This window comes from Rhincodon typus, chromosome 23 (assembly GCF_021869965.1).
Source record: "Rhincodon typus isolate 14 chromosome 23, sRhiTyp1.1, whole genome shotgun sequence".
NCBI lineage: Eukaryota > Metazoa > Chordata > Chondrichthyes > Orectolobiformes > Rhincodontidae > Rhincodon > Rhincodon typus.
Genome location: NC_063354.1, coordinates 28,715,830 through 28,736,725, shown reverse-complemented (window position 1 = coordinate 28,736,725; position 20,896 = coordinate 28,715,830). Strand labels below are relative to the sequence as shown.

The 20,896-nt window shown below is 42.6% G+C and overlaps 1 protein-coding gene across 1 annotated transcript; it reads right to left on the bottom strand.

The window, feature by feature from the left end:
* Positions 1-4,129: 4,129 nt before the first annotated feature.
* Positions 4,130-20,689, bottom strand: lrrc59 (leucine rich repeat containing 59). Its single transcript, XM_020529722.2, has 7 exons — positions 20,389-20,689; positions 17,903-17,962; positions 12,823-12,981; positions 10,492-10,596; positions 8,734-8,806; positions 7,110-7,280; positions 4,130-4,515 (listed from the first exon to the last, which is right to left on the bottom strand). The coding sequence occupies exons 1-7, from the start codon at positions 20,503-20,505 to the stop codon at positions 4,277-4,279; spliced, it is 924 nt and encodes a 307-aa protein (XP_020385311.1). The 5' UTR covers positions 20,506-20,689; the 3' UTR covers positions 4,130-4,276.
* Between the last annotated feature and the right edge of the window lie 207 nt (positions 20,690-20,896).

Genomic DNA, 20,896 nt, shown 5'->3' with positions numbered 1-20,896 from the left:
CATCCAGCTCTACACCTTGTTATCTCAGATTCTCCAGCATCAGCAGTTCCTACTATCTCTGTAACAATTTTAACCCCACTGCAAAGCCTCTTCTAAGGATGCCTACCTTGAAGAAGTTACCCTCCTCCCTCCGGAAAGACCTCAGTGGATCTCTCTCCCACTGCAACCCTCCTGTAATCTCTTCAGCCATTTCTGAAGAAGGGTCTAGACCTGAAACGTCAGCTTTCCTGCTCCTCTGATGCTGCTTGGCCTGCTGTGTTCATCCAGCTCTACACCTTGTTATCTCAGCATTTGGTCAGGTTGGCTTTGTCCTGCTTTTTGTGGACAAGAGACACATGATCAATTTTCCACATTGCTGGGTAGATACTAGTATTGTAGTTTTACTGCAACATCTTGAAGTAAATTAGGGCAGAAGTAGGTCATTTGGCTGACCTGGTCTGTTTGCCTTTTAATAAGAATGATTATGAGTGCTCAAGTCTTTCACTTTTATACCGACAAGCAAAAGGCCTACTGGGCAAGGGGGTGGTTCCAGAACCACAGGGCATCCCTCTTCCAGCATTCGTCTTTTTACAAATTAAGCATGTTTTAGCTCGTTTCTCAGCTGCTTTCTGGAAATCTGGGTGCCACCAGGTTTGTAATAAAGTATTAACCATTCCCTCCTTGCCCAAGTGTGTACAATTATGGACATAATCAACTAAGATTGGTAGGAGCAAAGAAGGAACACAAACTTGTCCTGCAGGGGTCACCCATAGCTTAGTTTGAGGGTCGAGGTAGCATCCCATTTGAGTCCATAGTTTGCGCTCCTCAGCTGGGGCGTCCCCCTGTAATTTCTGTATCTCACCCAGGTCTGGCATACCCGTCCTTACACTGTTTCTAACCAGAGCGTTTTACCTTGTGGGGTGGGACGACATATCCTAGGGAGTGCAAGAATTCAGTAATACTGTGGTATCAGTTTCGCAGCTGGACACGCTGTTACTGGCGACAAGCAAATCATCCACATACTGTACTACGGTCGATCCCTGTGGTAGTGCCAGGGTCCGTAATTGTTTCTGGAGGGTCTGCGAAAACAATGTGGGGGAGTGGACAAAACCCTGGGGCAGCCAGATCCAAGTATACTGCTGGCCTTGGTATGTAAAGGCAAACAGGTACTGAGAGTCCGGGTGTAACGGTACGGCGAGAAATGCATGTTGTAGATCAATTACTGTAAACACACAGGCATCGGCAGGTATGCAACTTAAAATAGTCGCTGGACATATTTGGTTTTTACCTGTAACTTGGCTCATGGTTTGGGTTCGTTCTGACCATCCCAGTAGCAGACCACCGCTCGCCTCATTTGCGACCGGGAATTCTCGGACCAGTTCATATTGTTTGTCCGGATCACGTCAGCGACACCAGAAGGAATACATTGCAAAGCCATAGCGTTAAACAAAGGCGAGTCATCTCCTCGATTGAAAGCTTGATCACCCGCAAATGTTCCGTAACAGGCAACAAACCGCTCCCAATAATCGCCTCCCGACTCCCCAGGTTTAGGTCTGCGCTCCAGTATTTTACTAATGTTTACAGGTTGTTGTAAAGCTCGTTCTAACCACTGAATCAAATGGTCTGTTTGGGCGTCAGCATGGGGAAATCTCTGCTCTAACTCCCTATGACTTCGAACTGGTCCCCTTTGATCGCCGTCACCCATTTATTCCTGCCATTTAGTCGCTTCCTCAGGCGATAAAATCATACAGCACAGTGCGAACAGATCTTGGGGGGTGGCATCATACATTTGAACCGTCCTTCGGACATACTGGGTGAATTGGGCTGGTTTTTCCTTACGATCCGGAGCTTGGTTCATTATCATTATCATTTCCTGGGGCTTCCAGGGGACATAAACTCCAATTGTTGGTTCCTGATGGTCATCAGCGGCTCTGGGATTTGGTAACTGTCATATTGGACATTGCAATTGGGGACCAATTTGGAGTCCACTAATCCCGGTACAAAGGTCAGACGGTACCTGTTTTCTGGGGTTTATTTTTACCCGTTCGGCCACTCTGGATCCCTCGGGAGCCTGATACGGCGGCGGGGACGGTGCAGCGGGAATAGGCGGGTTTACGGGAGATACTGGCAATCTAGGATAACATCCCCATTCCTCACCTCTGTCGGTATCATACCCCTCATCAAACAGGGTTGGTATGCCAGACATAGGCTCGGGATCCCAAGTAGAGCTTAGATTCTCTTTACAGCGCTGTTGCTTTAACCCTTCCTGTCTATCTTTCTCAGCCTTGGTTTCTTTACGCTGTTTCTCCTGTTCCCTTTTTCGCCTTCTGTCTACCCATTCGCACTCAGCTTTTAACGTCTCCCAACTTTTGGGAGTGCCATCCGCTGTACATACCTCTATCACATGCATTACTCCTCCAACTGGCCAATAAGGTATCTTTCCATTTACTATCAGCTTTATCCTTCCATTCTTTAATTAATGATTTCCACTTTTTTCCACAACTTTTCTTCTAAACTTGGTTTACCGCCTGTTCACAAGAGGCCACATCCCAGGTCTGACCCAGGGGCCAAATCTTGTCCCCTAATCGTTTGTTAAGTGCAGAACTTAATTTCCGTAAATCATTTTCCTGATCAGGTATTCTCTCACACATACTCTGAAGGGGAGTCCCCTTTCCTGCCGTATCGAGGGATTGTCCCATTATACTCCTTTGTTAACTATTTCTTTTATAACAGTACTATGGAGGTGAGAAATTTAACAAGTCTGCCCCTTTCCTCTTTCATATTCTAATTTTAACTGGCCATATCATAAGGAGGCAGTTCTCTAGATCGAATCCATCAGGTAGTGGCGACCACTTCTCCTGACCGGGGTCCCCAGTCCCGACTCTTCATCTCAGGAACAATACAGAATAGCCAATGTCACCCGCAGCATTTCTTACCTTATGATCCTGGTCCGGATGTTCGTTGGATCCAGTCAAGGTACCAGTCTCACTGGGCGAGGGGCAGATCGTCTGTCCGAACACAAGGAATGGTCTGAGGTAAAATACCTCGGGGCGCCCTACCACTCTATTATGCTTGATTCAAACTCTCAGTCGCTTATTCAGCCCAGGGAAACGTTCCCTTTATTGGGATCCGAGTCACGGCACCGAAATGTTGACTCAAAAACTTCCAGACCCCACAAGAGTTCCATTAACTTCTTTATTTTAGCTTAGCCGGCGAGAGGTCCGGAGTCAACACTAGAGTAACAGTCAAGCTCTCACTTGGTGGACTCTCGTCAGACCTCTGTGTATAGCATAAAAGCAGTACGGTTATAGCCCTCATGTGTGTGATTAACATACATATTTCTCTACCCGACATGACTAAATGTTATCACATCCCATACTGTTCACATGCGTCATAAGCAGATAAGTAGTGCAGTTAACAATGCTCCATTGAATAGAGGAAGCAGCCCCAGCCGTGGGAAGAACAGCTGCAACCTTCAGCTTGTTACAAACACAGACACACCTTCCAAAATTTATGGTACATGTTATTTCAGCAAAACTTCTAACTATTGCTTCCCTAATACTTTATCTGTTTAGTTCCTAAATCACTAATTAATTGACTCCTCGAAGTGATGATCCTTCACTTTCTTTTGGATGAATTTTTGCCTTACTTGGGATTTACCCCACTATTACAGTTGTCATGTTTTTTCACTGGGAATGAATTACTAAATCTTGGTATAATCTGAAAGTTAATATTCTGTGGGCAACTTTGATTCTTCCAGATTGCAGTCTGAGTAGATAAAAGATCAGAAGTGACCTGGAACAAACCATTCATGCTAAAGCAGGTCAAAGTCATAATCATAAAAAGATCTTGCCTGCCAACTAACAGTTTTAGGCGAACAAATTCTAAGAGCATCCTTTTACTTCTTCATTGGATCAACATCCTGAGAATAATGAAGCTAAATCAACAGGATTGCCAAATTATTTCTAACGAGGCTCCAATGTGATATTTTCCTCTTCACAAACCCAAGCCTCTTCTGCCATATCACATAATTAAACTCAAAATGTTCCAGTCTGCTTTTAGGAAATTAGAGTTAGCAAAGTCAATCAGAAGTTTAAAATAGGTGCATTTAAAAGACCACTCTTGAAACACTGAAGACAACAAAGCCTAGTGAATGCGAAATAGGATTTTATTGTTTAGAATTTGGGATGGGCAAGTAAGGTGAATACCGGCCCGTTGAAGGGTTTATGTGCTATATAAGAACACACAAATTAATCAATTCCATAGGAATTTCAGTGATTCTTCACCTGGCTATTGGTCATGGGAATGGAATGCTACGTAGAAGCCTCTGGAGAACCTCATTTCCCTGAAGGGCGTGAAGTGTGTCTTCATATAGATGGTTCACAGTACTACACAGCTGCTCATGGGGAAGTTCTGTTCTCCTGCACATTACTACAGTGACTATTGAGCATAGCAGCAAGAACAGAAGCACCTTCAGTAGCACTTGGAATAAGTGTCCCTTTTGAGGTGCTGATGGATTGGCAGAAGACACTGGTTCTAAAAGGGAGGAGAGAGAAAACAATGATTTAATGTGTATCATTGAACATGGTTCCCAACTAATAATTTCTAAAAGCAATAGAAAGTTATGATATCACAAGTTATCATACAGCTTAAAAACACGTGTGACAATGTAGAATTAAGAATTAGGCAATTCTTCACCATGGTTAAGCCCTATCTCTACCGCAAGGGGAGTGGTTGGAAACCTGAATCAAAAAGCTAGCATTCTAGTACGGCAAGTAATAGGGAATGCAATTGGAATGTAGGCCTTTAATTCAAAAGGAAATGGAATATAAAAGTTAAAAGTTTTTGTTAAAACTGTACAGACATTAGTCAAACCACAGCTGGAATACTGTGAACAGTTGTGGGCCCCTTACATTGGAGGCATTCCACAGAAGGTTTACAAGACTGAGATTCAAGATACAAGATTTGAAAGGAGATGCAGAAAGGATTTTCCCTAATGGTCTAGACCAAAGGACATAACCTCAGAATAAGGAGTTATGCTTCTACGACAAAGAGGAGGAGGTATTTCTTCTCTTATGGGGAAGTGAATCTGGAATTCTTTACCACAGAGGACTATTGAGGCTGAGTTGTTGGTGCAGTGATTTCAGAGGTCTGGGTCTGCGCAGCATTGACTTCTGAAACCTCAAGTTAACACATCAGTGCATCAACTGATGTGCATGAAACCTAAAGGAACCTTGGAACAAGCACCAGCTTAGAGGAATATTGCTCCTGACTTGTCCTTTGTAGACAGTGGCAGCTGCAGATGGGTTAAACAAGTTGAGAAGCAACTCTTGGGCAGGAATCTTGCATCTACTATCTGCCGAGTACAGATAACTTCACCATTACTAGGTACTTTTCCATCAAGCTTAACCTAGAATGGAGCAGAATTAAACCGTAACCATGGTATCCAGTGTTAGCGTTTCAGCACTAACCATCACTTGCACCAACATCATTCCTTTTTAATTAGAGGTTTGCCTCCTGTCAAATTTCCCTCCGTTGTGAAAACATTTGACCTGACATATTTGCACTGATGGTTTTCCTGTTATAACCACTCTCCTTTAACCCTACTCTCTCACTCACACCCCCTGCCAGTTAAGATTCATTGTTAAGTAAATATCGATTTCCCTTTAAAAGATAATTTGTGTATTCTTTTCTAGGAAAGGGCTACATCGGTTTTCATGTAAAGAGGTTTTTCTCTTGATTCCCTTTTAGTTTTTTTTGAGATCATCTTAAATTTGTGCCCTCTGCTACCAGTGGAAACTAGCCGATCTGGTCAGCAAATTAGAGTCCATGGAGCACCATGAAGTTAGCCAAGTGACAGGAAAAGTGAGTACTTGTGTACAGTTTTTTGAAGAATGAGGGCAAGTTATATAGCAGGGTTTCCCAGCAGGTTAGCAGGGACCCTGCTTTTCTTGATAATATCAGTAACCTAGACCTAGTTGCACAGGGCACAATTTTAAAGTTTGTAGACTTAGAAATGGAGGACAGTGATAAAATTAGCACATGAAATTTGATGCAGGGGTGTGTGTTTGTTTTGGTTGTAAGAATGGGGTAAGAGGCAATATAAAAGAAAGGGTACAATTCTAATGGGGGTGCAGGAACAGAGGAGAGGCCTGAAGAATATGTGTACAAGTCATTCAAAGTGATAGGCAGATTCAGAAAACGCTCAATAAAGCTCATGGTGTCCTAGGCTTTTATAAATAGGTACAGCGAGTACAAAAACAATAAAATTATGACAAACCTATATAAAAATACTGATTCTGGATACCACCAGGAAGGATGTGAAGACATTAGAAAAGATGTCTAATGCAGAAAAGATCATAAGAATGGTCCAAGGATGAGAAACTTTGTACACATAATTTGATGAAGCTGGAGTTATTCTGTTTGAGAGAAAACATGGAGTAAAATACAGAAGGTGCTGGAAATACTCAGTGGGCTCTGACAGCATCTATAGAGAGAAACAGGGTTAAAATTTAGAATCAATTATGATTCTTCTTCAGAACTTCAAATATTTCTAACATTTTATGTTTTTAAATCAACTTTCCAGGATTCACTGTATTTGCTTTTGTTTAAAGTTAAAAGGGACCTCTACTCAGATGTTCAAAATCAAGAAAGTTCAGGTCAGAGTAGATAGGAGATATTGTTCCACTGACATTAGGATCGAGAACCCACTTTGGCATATTCATCCCTTAATACTGGCAATCTTATTACTGGTTAAAAAACTAATTTTACAGATTTTTCCTTCATGATATGCCTGCAAATATTTAGAATGCAGTGTCTAGGTACACAAACAGGAGCTAAGCCTTTCGAACTTCATACTAGTAGAACAGCTATTGCAGTGAAAGTGTTTGATACTCATGAAATCACATCCAACAAGTAATCAAATTTCTTGCAAAAGGACAAGAGACAATGATGCTAAATTCATGAATGAGTAAAGAATCAGTAAGTGATTTTAATTTACAAAAATTTATAACTAGAGAATGATTAACTTGCATTGACCTGGTCACTTCTAGTACATTCGCATAACTCATGGAGCAGATCCAATTCTGTAAGAATTCACATCGCATACTGACTGTAAACCTTTCACTTACTTTCTGATGTATTTGTAGGTTTTTCCTCCTTTGGTTGACTGAACCTTTGTAATTTCTGTGCATCATACTCCTTCCTGCGCCTCTCCTTCTCCTCCATTTTCTCTCGTTTACGCAGCTCTCGTTCTATTGCTTCCTTAGCCCGTAATGCTGCTTCACGCTTTTTCTCCAACTCTGCAACAACATATTTAGCTATAAAGGTGGCAGTTAAAACTTTTGATGCTTTCTGATTTTACTTTATACTCTCTATAAAACTCTGCTAGCACTTTTGGACTCTGATGTCAGGTGTTTCAAGTCTACTCCAGACTTAAACATGTAACATGTAAGTGCCGGGCTCAGAATAGCATACCACTGGAAGTGCTGTACTTAAAATAAAATGTCAAACCAAGATCCTGTCCATGTGTTCTTATTGACATAACGCACCCCACAGCATTAAATAAATAGGTTCCTGCAAAATCCTTGCTAGAATCTATTTCTCAGCTCATGTCAAATTTGCTACTAGTGTAGTGTTCACATTGTTATAACAGGCAAACTTTGCAGCCAATGAGTACATTTCAGAAATAGCTTACTGATTGTGAACTGCTTTGGCTAATCACGAAGCTAGGCATCCAAGTTCTAGACATATTAAAAGTGTGAGCCTATGTGATGATCCATCTCTTCAATCAGTGAAGTGAAAATTACCAATCCATTCGCAGTGCTCTGAACATTATTCAGACCAACTGCCAGTCGCTTTCCCTGAGATAGATCAGGTATCCTGTTCTCACATTGTGGTACCTGTTTAATCATTGATTAAAAACCTGGGAGAGCTCGTAAAAGACTCCAAGCTCAAGCTGTTGCACTTTGATTTTAAATTCATAACAGATAAAACTACATTCCAAATACATCGCCTGTGCCACTGCATTCTTTCTGTACCCATTTTGCTAAACAGTAAACAGTATCACCCATATGAAGAACAGGTTGCATTTATCCTCACAGCCCTATAAAAGGTATCTTCAGTCATTCAGTGGAATGCAAAAAATTATTTTGCATTAAGATAGCTTTCATCTGTGTCAGAATTTATAACATAAAACCAGTTCAATTTGTCTAACTAGCTTATTCCATGTGACTTACAGTTACAAAGCAGAACAAATGCAGCACCAATACAATGCTGGAAAAAAGAATATGGCAATAACTAACAGACTCTTGAAATTTGTTTCTTCCACTTCAAGGTGGCTCAGCTGATCATGACAGTGAATAGGAAGATGCCAAATTTAATCTTAGATCTGTGTTGAGTTTATTGATCTTACCTGGTACGTGACAACTGATGCCAGCACTCCAAGGCATGGAAGGAATAACACAATGAAAGGTTATCCTGTGTAAAGGTTACCCTATGATACTTGTGTGAAAGTCCACTGAAAACAAGGCTAGGTTTAGATCAGTACCCTTAAGTCAGACTCTTGATTGTAACAATGAATGGACATGGAGTTACCTCCATCGTCTCAGAGTCTGTAAACTTCAAGATAGCTGAAAAAGGCCCAAACACAAATCAATATTGGAAAAGGCTGTAGCTTGCTTAAACTTGTGACTAATACAATTCCATTCTCAGTAGCCCTATACCTGGATTTGTCTTGGTCATCTCAACTATTACCTCTTTCAAGCAGCAGCCGTCGCTGTTTTGCACGATCTTGTTCAGACTGAATGGTTTTCATGTACCGCAGCACCTGCAATATCCAACAGTGAAAACAAAGTTAACAACTGACTTCCTTGGAATTGAATCACCACGCCAGCTTCATGTACAGTAGCCCTGACATATCTTGATCAGTGCATATTACTTGAAGACTTAAAATGTTCAAGTATCCTCTTTCATTAATCTTACTAACATACAACATTAGTAGAAGATTAGTACAGTGCCACAGTTACAAATCACTAGTACTGTATCCCAGTGTATTCTGACCAGTGGACTTTATAAGATGCTTAAAGGAGATGTTTAAAGTGCAATCTAAGGGGAAACTGAAATGTTCTGGATGGGGGAAATTGGTGATCATTCTAAATATCTGCTCAGCGGCAAGCTCATCTGACTGGACTATCATGGAAAGAGAGATACATTTGAAATCCAAATAAAAGTTTTCACATCTTGATACAGAAGAAAGGAGCAGCTACTTTTTGGAGAAAGGCAGAGTGGTGCATATATACATATAGATAGATAGATAGACAGAAACACAAGCAATTATTGTTATGAAGAGCAGGATGACCAGTTGTATTAATGTCTAATCAAGATGCTTGCAAAAGTTGGTTTTCTATAGAAACAAACAAGGAAAGATTGACAGAACCTTTGGAAATTTAAGGAACAAGGAGTCACCAAGATGGTCTTTGCTAGTGAAAGCTAGTTCTGGAAACACTTAGGTTGAACTCAATGATTTCTGAAGGACAATGGAAGATTTGATCTGGCATGGCAAGGAGAAATGAGCCTGCTGGAAAGCCAGCAGTAAATTGGAACTCAGTCTTGTGTTGCTACATTCTACCAGAAGTGTGATGCACAGAAGGAGCCGGAAGATGTGTACGTTGATTGAAAACCAAAAGAACTGCGGATGCTGTAAATCAGGAACAAAAACAAAGTTGCTGCAAAAGCTCAGCAGGTCTGGCAGCATCTGTGAAGGATAAAACAGAGTTAACGTTTTGGGTCCGGTGCCCCTTCCTCAGAACAGTACGTTGATTGCATTAGATTATTCTCGTGGAAGTCTTGTTTTTAAAAACTTTGCTTAACAGACAACTAATACAGCAAAGTCTGACATGTTGATTTTAATTTGCTTTAGTTACAGTCTGAAAACATTTCAATTATTTCTGTTGGTTGCTGGAAATACTTTGGAAAATGTGCTCAGCCTTTACAGGAACTGCAACAGGCTTTATATCTGTACTCACCAATACTCTACCCGGTGTTATTGCATCCACCAGTACTGTACCCATGTGACATGGGCAAGACTTGTACACACCAGTAACATATCCCAGTGTAGAACAGTGACAAACCTGTAGCTATCATATTATCAATTATATAGTAATGCATCTATATCTATCAGTACTATACCCCAGTTTTATACAGTTAACTAATCTGTACTGTATTAGTGTCCCCAGCAGTACTGGTGTATGCCATTATCATATAGTGACAGACCTATATCCCTTATATTGGAAGCCACTATTAGAAATATCAACACCACAGATTAGTGTTTTCACCAGTCCTGTCGTGCATATATACAAGCTTTTCTAAAACACCTGAAAGCGTCTTTCAAAATTAGACAGTGGTTTCTCTTAGCCCATCTGTGCATTTAAGTGAAATGTCCAGTTGTACGATGCCATAAGTGGAAACTGATATCAAATTATCTTTATTGTGAGGATAAATCCTGACACTTACATTGGCTGCACTCTGCTTGCACTGCTTCTCATCTAGGCAGTCACCTGCCACCTTCTCAAGCAATGGATCAAGTGGATTTCCTTTTAAATCCAACCACTTCAAGTTCTGTTGAGAGAAAGGGGAATCAGTTAGCCTCACTGCTTTCTGTAGGAACTTGCTGTGAACAAATTAAATGGCAGATTTCATAAATTACATGCAATTGTATCAAAAATACTTAATTGCTTGCAAAATGCTTTGCAAAGCTATGAGGTGGGGGAAGGTGCTTTACAACACAAGATCATTTTTTCTTTGACAACAAATAGTGCCCTTTGTCCTTTCACCACAGTGTATTCCCCTGCTTTCAGAAGACAGAACTAGATCCATCCTTGTATCAAACTTGAGGCAGCACATTTCAGAGACAGAAACTCTCAGTAAAGCATCAGATTTTGATTGTCTAAACAAAAATGCCAAGATCCAAGTGAGACTGCATAAACCAATGTGCTTCCTCTCTAGAAATTACAACAGTGCTACTAATTCCCATTCAGAAACCTCATGTTCACTGGTACAAAATGTGTAAAACTGTCACAAAGGCATTGTAGGGATTGGTTTACTGAGGTTGAGCATGAAGTACATTGCTGGAAGAGATGCAATCATCACATATCTTCACACATTGCACACGGCTCTATCCCAATGACACAAATAGGTATTTAGTTCTGGTACTACGACAAAGAAATAAGTGCCAAGGATGAGGTAATCGGTACTAAAATCCTCAATCCATATACACCACCTTGATCTTGTCATCTCATATGATTTCACTACTCAATCCCAGATAAACTAATCGCTGACAATTCACAACCTGCGTTCCCTCAACTCTACATCCTCGTGTTCTTTCCGAAAAAAAAAACTATTCTCCAATTCACTTACAACTGCAATTTCAAAATCGCAACTGTTTAGCCTTTTACTTTCTGATTTGCTGAACTGAAGCATTCATCTCAATCTTCTATAACCTGGTCCCAAACTGAATAATTTCTCCTTCTCATAGAATGGTCATGTGCACTACTTCAAGTTCAATGGATGCAAATTTAAAAGGATATGGCAGTTTACTGGCCTAATGATTCCAGGATTATCCCAAACTACAAAGATAACCCCCAGTTGTTTCCTGTATCGTATGAGGTCACCTTAAACACCTCTGTCCTCATCCACCGTCACTACCAATAAGTGTGTGTGGAGCTCAAGAATACCTTTGCCGGAAGTTAGAAGCTATCCGATCAGCTCTCTATGTCAATTTCCTCCTTCATCCTAGCCCATTTGACTAACTCTCTTAGTCTGTTCCCCAGTCCTAGCCCTGAAGTGGTGTCTTTCTCCAGTTTCTTTGTCTCAGCTCTTTCACTCAGAGCTCAACTTACTCATCAGTTCTAACTCTGCACCTTCAATTATATTTCCACTAAATTGCTGACCAGGCAACATGCTTCAATGGTTCCCATGTTAGTTGGTATTTTTAATGTTTCCCTCTCTTTCAAGTCTGCCATATCAACCCTCTCCTCAAATAATCATCAACAGACCATGCTAACTATCATCCCAACTCCAACCTCCCTTTCTTCACCAAATATACTGGCACCTCCCAAATATGCACCTGTCTTTTCCACAACTCCATATCTGAATCTCTCTAATCTTTCCACCCCTGCTACGGTGTCAAAAGAACTCTTAGCAAAAATCACAAATGACAACCTATGTCACTATCTTTCTCAACTTGTTTTAAGCTTTTCATATAGTTCCCACACCATTCTCCCCCAAAGATCTGGTTTCATGGACACCACTATTGTTGGTTGGTGGAAAAACCTTCCAATTCACTAATATCCTTGAGGGAAGGAAACTGCCATCATTTTCTGGTTTGGCCTACAAGTGACTGCAGAACCACAGCAATGTGGCTGACTCATAACTGCCCTCTGGGCAATTATGGATGGGCAATGAATGCTGGTCTAGCCAGCAGTGCCCTCATGCTCTGAATGTATAAAAATAAAGATCAGGACCGAGGTGATTGGCAAATGGAACTTGGTGTGAACTAGAATGCAGGCAGCATAGTTTTAGTTGACATCAAGTTTGCAGATGGTAGAATGGAAGAGGCACAATAAAGCATTGAAGGGCAGGCGAAACAAGAAAGGAAAGTTTGCAGTTTGACCAGTATAATGAAAGTGACCACAACAATGATTTGCTTTCCCAATTCCACAAGATGGTCTTGATAAAATATTAATTGCAAGCTTGGAGGATGATGGGGAAAGAAAACTGACAAACAGAAAACAAGCTTTTCTCTAAGGGATCCCCAGTATGAGATTATTGGAATAGGCTGCCTACCTTGAGCTGAGCAAAGCTGACTGGTAGGTTAGTCAGTTTGTTGTTGTAGAGGTCCAAATGCTGCAGGTTAATAAGTCGCCCAAAATCCGAAGGAAGCTCTTGCAGCTGGTTCTTGCTGAGATCAAGTTTAATGAGATGTGTCAGACTGCAGAATTCTGGCTGCATTTGACAGAGAGGTTTTTTTCAGACAGAGAAATAAACAAAAACAATTTAAAAAAAAACAAACTTAACAGCTACTCAAGAAATTGCTTGAAACATGGATATCAGTTAAAAAAGTTCTCACTTAAGCTTACACCTCCAGCCAGGCATCAGAATTCTCACATTCTGCTCACGATAAAATCCTATATAGACCTGCCCACCACAATGCTCAAGGGAGACAAAACTCCACCTATATAGCACAAAATTAACTAGCCATCAGCAACCAGAATGCCACATTTCATGTCAGTGTCCCTGAGCCAGGCACTGAAAGATCAGCCAGGATTCCTGCTCCTGATCATATACTGTAAAACGGAATCAAAAATGGAAATTGCTGGATAAGCTCAGTGGGTGTCACAACATCTGTACAGAGATAGTAGGAACTGCAGATGCTGGAGAACCTGAGATAACAAGGTGTAGAGCTGGATGAACACAGCAGGCCAAGCAGCATCAGAGGAGCAGGAAGGCTGACGTTTCGGGCCTAGACCCTTCTTCAGAAATGGGGGAGGGGAAGGGGGTTCTGAAATAAATAGGGAGAGAGGGGGAGGCAGATAGAAGATGGATAGAGGAGAAGATAGGTGGAGAGGAAACAGACAGGTCAAAGAGGCGGAGATGGAGCCAGTAAAGGTGAGTGTAGGTGGGGAGGTAGGGAGGAGATAGGTCAGTCCGGGAGGACGGACAGGTCAAGGGGGCGGGATGAGGTTAGTAGGTAGGAGATGGGGGTGAGGCTTGAGGTGGGAGGAGGGGATAGGTGGGAGGAAGGACAGGTTAGGGAGGCGGGGACAAGCTGGACTGGTTTTGGGATGCAGTAGGGGGAGGGGAGATTTTGAAGCTTGTGAAATCCATATTGATACCATTGGGCTGCAGGGTTCCCAAGCGGAATACGAGATGCTGTTCCTGCAACCTTCGGGTAGCATCGTTGTGGCACTGCAGAAAGCCCAGGATGGACATGTCATCTGCGGAATGGGAGGGGGAGTTGAAATGGTTCGCGACTGGGAGGTGCAGTTGTTTATTGCGAACCGAGCATAGGTGTTCTGCAAAGCGGTCCCCAAGCCTCCGCTTGGTTTCCCCAATGTAGAGGAGGCCACAATGGGAACAGCGGATGCAGTATACCACATTAGCAGATGTGCAGGTGAACATCTGCTTGGGGCCTGGGATGGGGGTGAGGGAGGAGGTGTAGGGGCAGGTGTAGAACTTCCTGCGGTTGCAGGGAAAAGTGCCGGGTGAGGTGGGGCTGGAGGGGAGCGTGGAGCGGACAAGGGAGTCACGGAGAGAGTGGTCCCTCCGGAAGGCAGATAAGGGTGGGGAGGGAAAAATGTCTTTGGTGGTGGGGTCGGATTGCAGATGGCGGAAGTGTCAGAGGATGATGCGTTGGATCCGGAGCTTGGTGGGGTGGTACGTGAGGACGAGGGGGATTCTGTTTTGGTCGTTATTGCAGGGAGGGAGTGTGAGGGAGGAGTTGCGGGAAATGCGGGAGACACGGTCGAGGGCGTTCTCGACCACTGAGGGGGGGGACGTTGCGGTCCTTGAAAAATGAGGACATCTGAGAAATACGGGAGTGGAATGCCTCATCCTGGGAGCAGATGCGACGGAGGCGAAGGAATTGGGAATAGGGGATCCCTGCAGCCCAATGGTATCAATGTGGACTTCACAAGCTTCAAAATCTCCCCTCCCCCTACCGCTTCCCAAAACCAGCCCAGCTCGTCCCCGCCTCCCTAACCTGTCCTTCCTCCCACCTATCCCCTCCTCCCACCTCAAGCCCCACCCCCATCTCCTACCTACTAACTTCATCCCGCCCCCTTGACCTGTCTGTCCTCCCTGGACTGATCTATCTCCTACTATCTCTCCACTTACACTCACCTTTACTGGATCCATCCCCGCCTCTTTGACCGGTCTGTCTCCTCTCCACCTATCTTCTCCTCTATCCATCTTCTATCCGCCTCCCCGTCTCTCCCTATTTATTTCAGAACTCCATTCCCCTCCCCCATTTCTGAAGAAGGGTCTAGGCCCAAAACGTCAGCCTTCCTGCTCCTCTGATGCTGCTTGGCCTGCTGTGTTCATCCAGCTCTACACCTTGTTATCTGTGGAGAGAAACTGGAGCAAACATATCCAGTCGAGTGATCCTTCCTCAGATAAATTTCATGCTTTAAGTGTAAAACAAGATCAAGTCAAAGGTATTTATTTGATGCATATCAAGAACCAAATCACGATACTATAGTTTACACAATGCTTTTTATGAATAGCTAAAGCATTTTGTTTGGCAAACAAATGATAATTTTACCATTACAGAGGGTATGAAATTGTTTGGATCAAATTCATTACTTGGTTCTTACGACAACGGTAAAGATCATTCATTGTACGTTGTTTTATGACAGGAGATGCCATGAAGATTTGTAATTTATTCAGCCAATTACTGTTGACTCAATGGCAAGTTTGCCATGCAAAGTGACTCTTTGCCCATAGTGTTCAGGGATGTGTAGATTTGGGGAATGGGTCTGGGTGGAATGCTGTGTGGATCGGTGTGGACTTGTTGGGCCGAAGGGCCTGTTTCCACACTTGAGGGATTCTATGGATTAACAACTCCCAGTACAACGTGTGTGTGAATCTTTAGTGAGAATGGTTTTGGGATCAGCTACATTTCCCTCCACGGGCAAGGAATAAAAGGACCGACATTTGCATTGCACATTTTATAACGTTAGGAGCACTATTTAAAATGTAGCCACTGAGCACTATAGGAAATGCAGCAGTCAATTTAGGCGTAGTAAGATCTCATAAACAGCAATGAGGTAAAACTTAAGCAGAACACCAAGACAATTCTTTTTGCCGTTATCTGAATTACTGGCCATAAAATCTTTTGTGTGTGAGAAAGCAGGGAAGGCTGTGGCTTAATTTTTCATCCATAAAGACATTCAACAATGCAGCACTCCTTCAGTACCGGCAATGTCAGCTTAAATCCTATGCATTTCTTTCAAGGGGAACTTGAGCTCATAACCTTCAGACTCAGAGGCAAAAAAAACTGGTGTACACTAAAGCACAGCTAACGACTACAAGTTTCTTACCAGCTGGATTGGGGCATGAGGAGAGAGTTAATCCACTGACGCAAGACAGAATTACATAACCACCATATGTCAATGCAATAGGCAGAAGAAAAAAAAAACACACAAAACAAGTACACATCATAAGCGATATGATGCAACAGCATAGAATGAGCTTTACTCTCTATCTAACATTATGTTGCACCTCTCTTGGGAGAGTTTGATGACTCAGCAGTGGAAACTTTATACATAACCTGTGTCACAATGTAACGATTCTTTGAGGTACTGGAGGTGACAACCATCTTTAAACTTGAAGCCTGTAAGTCCAGGCTCCTTCAATGTTGTAGGGTCAAAAAAAAAGAAAATGTTAGAAACTAGGACACTTAGGGCCCACTTGAAGTGCTGCATATAGTTCTGATCAGATTATTATTCAAACTGAATGCTGGAGCAGACTTTAAGGCTATTAGGGAATGGGAGTCATTTTTAAAAAAAATTACAAAGATGATATCAGAAATGTGAGGTTATACACTTCGGGAAAGTGTGAACTTAAAACAATGGTTGTTCTTATTAGCTAATGCTGCAAGGACCGAGGTACACACTTAAAATTTTGGCAACAGATATAGGGCGCATGTGAGGAAGAACATCTTTGTGGGGTGAGAGTGATAACTTGGAACTCACTGTTTGTGTTGGGGTGGTGGAAATGGAAATGGTCAATGATTTAAAGGAACTTAAATAGGCACTTGAAAGAAAAGGAGTTGCAGAGATATTGTGATGGACAGGGGAGTGGCAAAGACTGCAGAGAGGTCAGATAGACTTGATGGCCTAAGGCCCCTGTTTTATGCTTTACAACTTTAACAGTATCGAAGCATTTAAATGTTACACGAACATGAGGGAGAACTGGATACTGATAGTTTGTTAAACAGTGTGAAGAAACTCAAATGGACCATGAACACCAGCATGCTCTTGATGAACCGAAATGTCTTTTCACTCCTGTTATTCTCATTTATTTCAGCCCGTAGAAGATATGTCCTGAATGCACCACATTCATAGAATCCCTAGAGTGTGGAAACAGGCCCTTCGGCCCAACAAGTCCACACGAAACCTCAGAGCATCCCACCCAGACCCAGACCCATCCCCCTATAACCCACCTAATCTACACCTCCCTGAACACTACGGGCAATTTTAGCGTGGCCAATCCACCTAACCCGCACGTCTTTGGACTGTGGGAGGAAACCGGAGCACCCAGAGGAAACCCACGCAGACACAGGGAGAATGTGCAAACTCCACAGACAGTCGCCCGAAGCTGGAATCGAACCCGGGTCCCTGGCGCTGAGAGGCAGCAGTGCTAACCACTGTGCCGACCTAAACACATACACATTGTACTCAGACTACTTTTTCTTGTGTTTGTAAAAACTGAATTTTCATGAACAGGCTGTAGTCAGGATGCTGCATCCCATGACAATCACACAAGGGTATTACCATCTTACAACATTTTTTCTAAGTCAATGATCTCTCTCCCTCTCCTGAAGGTGTTTTTCTGAGTGAGGAATGTATAGTTTGTACCAGCTCTCCCTTCTCCTTCCCCTGATGGTATCGACTCCCTCAGGGTTCAAGAATGTTCTTGAAAACATCACACTATCTCAGAGATGGCACATGATGATTGCTGAGCTATGAAATCTCACCTCCCCAGACAAAGATAAAGTCAGAACCTAGGCGATTCTTGATGTCAAGAAGTCACATGACACCTTGTTTAACTAATTGCTACCTTCACCCCCACCCCACAACACATGGAATTTATGCATACAGAACACACGCGCACTAACAGAGATGCAACTTATACAATAACTTACCGGCAATGTGACAAGACAATTACAGGACAGATCCAGGACGGTTGCCTTGGGCAATGCTGCCTGAAAATACAAGTATTATTTTAAAGTTTGATAGGTTAAAACACAGCTGCAATACAAGGCAGCAAACTTGAACTTTTGGTGGCCTAGAAGGAATTGAATGCAAGGCACAAATAACATTTTCATTAATGCACACCATCAACTCAGCTCTAATTCCCTTAATTCATACTCAAGGGTCTCCTATTGCAATATGAGACAAATAGGTTTACAATGAACCTAAACTAGGAGTGTGATGAGGACAGTATACAAAGTACAGTACAGCATAGGAACAGGCCCTTCAGTCCACCAAGCCTGTGCCAGCACATTTCTAAACTGAAAACTGCAGACCATATTCCTCTATTTCCTGCCCATCCATATATCTGTCAAGATGCCTCTTAAAGAATGCTATTGTATCCGCCTTCACCACCTCCTCTGGCAGCACATTCCTGGCACTTACCCACTTCTTAAAAAAAAATCCTTGCATCTCACATCTCCATTAAACTTCCCCTTTTACCTTAAACCTCTGTCTCTTAGTAATTGACATTTCCACCCTAGGAAAAAGACTCCAACTATCCATTCTAGCCAAGCATCTCAATTTTGTAAACTTCTAACAGGTTGCTCCTCATACTTCAACATTCAAGTGAAAACATACTAAGTTTGTCCAATCTCTCCTCATAGCTAATACCCTTCCATCTAGGTAACATCCTGGTAAACTATTTCTGTACCTTCTCCAGAGCCTTTTGGTACTGTGGCGATCAGAATTATACACAATATTCCAAATGTAGCCTAAATAAAGTGCTATACAGCTGCAACATGACTTGCCATTTTTTTAAATAATCTGTCCCAATGACTGAAGGCAAGTATTCCATATAGCTTCTTGACTACCTTATCCACCTGTGTTGCTTCTTTCAGGGAATTATGAACCTGTATGCTTAGATCCTTCTGTATGTTGATGCTATTTACTGTCTGGTTGTCTCCTGCATAGATCTTCCAAAATGCATCTTCTCAATTTGTCCAGATTAAACTCCATCTGCCATTTCTCTGGCAGAGTTTCTAGTTTATCTATCCAGCTGTATCCTCTGGAAATCCTCCTCACTAACTGCAGTTCCCCCAATCTTTGTGTCATCCACAAACTTATAATCTAACTACCTACATTCTCCTCCAATTCATTTGCAACAGGGATCCCAGCACTGATCCCAGATCTCCAGTCAGAAAAGCACCCTTCCATCTCTATTCTGTCTTCTCTGATTAAGCCAGTTCTGCATCCATCTTAGCAGCTCACTGCGGGTCCCATGTGACTTCACCTTTTGTAACAGCCTGCCATGAAGGACCTTGTCAAAAGTCTTGCTAAAGTCCATATAGACAATATCTACCACCCTGCCTCAATCGTCTGTCATTGCCTCAAAAAACTCAATCAAGTTTGTGAGACATGACCTTCACTGCACAAGTCATGCTGCCTATTGCTAATAAGTGTATATTTTTCCAAATGAGAATAAATTCTAAGGATCTTCAATAATTTCCCTATCATTGACGTAAGGCTCACTCGCCTGTAATTTCCCAGATTATCCCTTCTGCCCTTCTTAAACAAAGAAACAACATAGGCAATTCTCTAGTCCTCTGGAATGTCTCCTGTGACTAAAGAGAATGCAAAGATGTAGAACAAAGCCCCAATTTCTTCACCAGCCTCCCTCAGCTTCTTGGATAGATTTCATCAGGTCCTGGGGACTTGTCAACCTTAATGCTTTTCAAAACACCCCAAACCACCACCTTTTTTATATTGACATGATTGCGTAGATTAATGTGGATTCTGCATACACAAATGCACAAGAAATAAACATCTATTTGTTGATGGGCACATAAATTTTGAGACATACAATACAGGTAATGTCACTATAGGCAAACACTTTTGCAATTTTTAATAAGAACATTCTGCATTTATCAAACTGTTAACAATAATGTAAAACCTATTGCTGTTGCTAAGATCCTCTGACCCAAAGTTGTCACAATGTGGTTTACTTCATACACAGGTTGAGACCCCATATGGATTGAGTTAGAAATATAGAAAATTGGAAGAGTAGGCCATTTGGCCCTTTGAGCCTGCTCCATCATTCAGCACCCTGTTCCTGTTTTCTCCCCATACCCTTAGATCACTTTAACCCTGAAAACCATATCTAACTCCTTATTGAAAACATTCCATGTTTTGACCTTGACCGCTTTCAGTGGCAGACAATTCCACAAGCTCACCGCTCTCCACAACGTGTAATTACAGACTCAGGAGCCTCTGTCATTTCCTCCCGCCTCAAGTGGACACTGCCCGGCACCAAATGTCTGTTTATGAAACGAGAGACTGGGCATTGATAGCAGGCTGACAAACTGTGGGAGCCATCACACTCCAGCCCTGTCCTTGCACAGGGTGTCAACCCGCTGCTTCCCACCGAGCCGCCACTCACCAGCTCCCGGACCGGGACCTCACTCAGGCCGTTCAGGCTCAGGTCCAGTTCGTGTCCGTCCAGCCGTTCCCGGAGGCTGGGGCTCGGCTTCAGCTGCTTCCCGCTGTTCTTCGGCATCTCTACTTTGCAGCTAGGATTACCGCCGGCTCCCTGCCCCACTCCGCCTTAACTTGCGCCGGCACCCGGCCTCTCCTTCCACACCGGCAGCTACACGTCAGATCAAACTCCCAGGAGCCAGACAGGGAAACCAGGAGCTGCCACTTGGGGAACAACTCCTGCAACAGCGCTCCGATCATCCGGGAGGAGACCTGACTAACTGCAATCCGCAGCTCATCCAGATCTTCTTTCTTTTCCAAGTAGAAACACAACTCCTTCAGATTCAAGCACGACCCAAATTGCAAATCTAAATATAATCAAATTCAAATCAACATCCAAATTTCTTATCCAAATATAAATCACAACCTCCAAACTCATGGATAAACCCTGATTTCTGAACCAAATATAAATC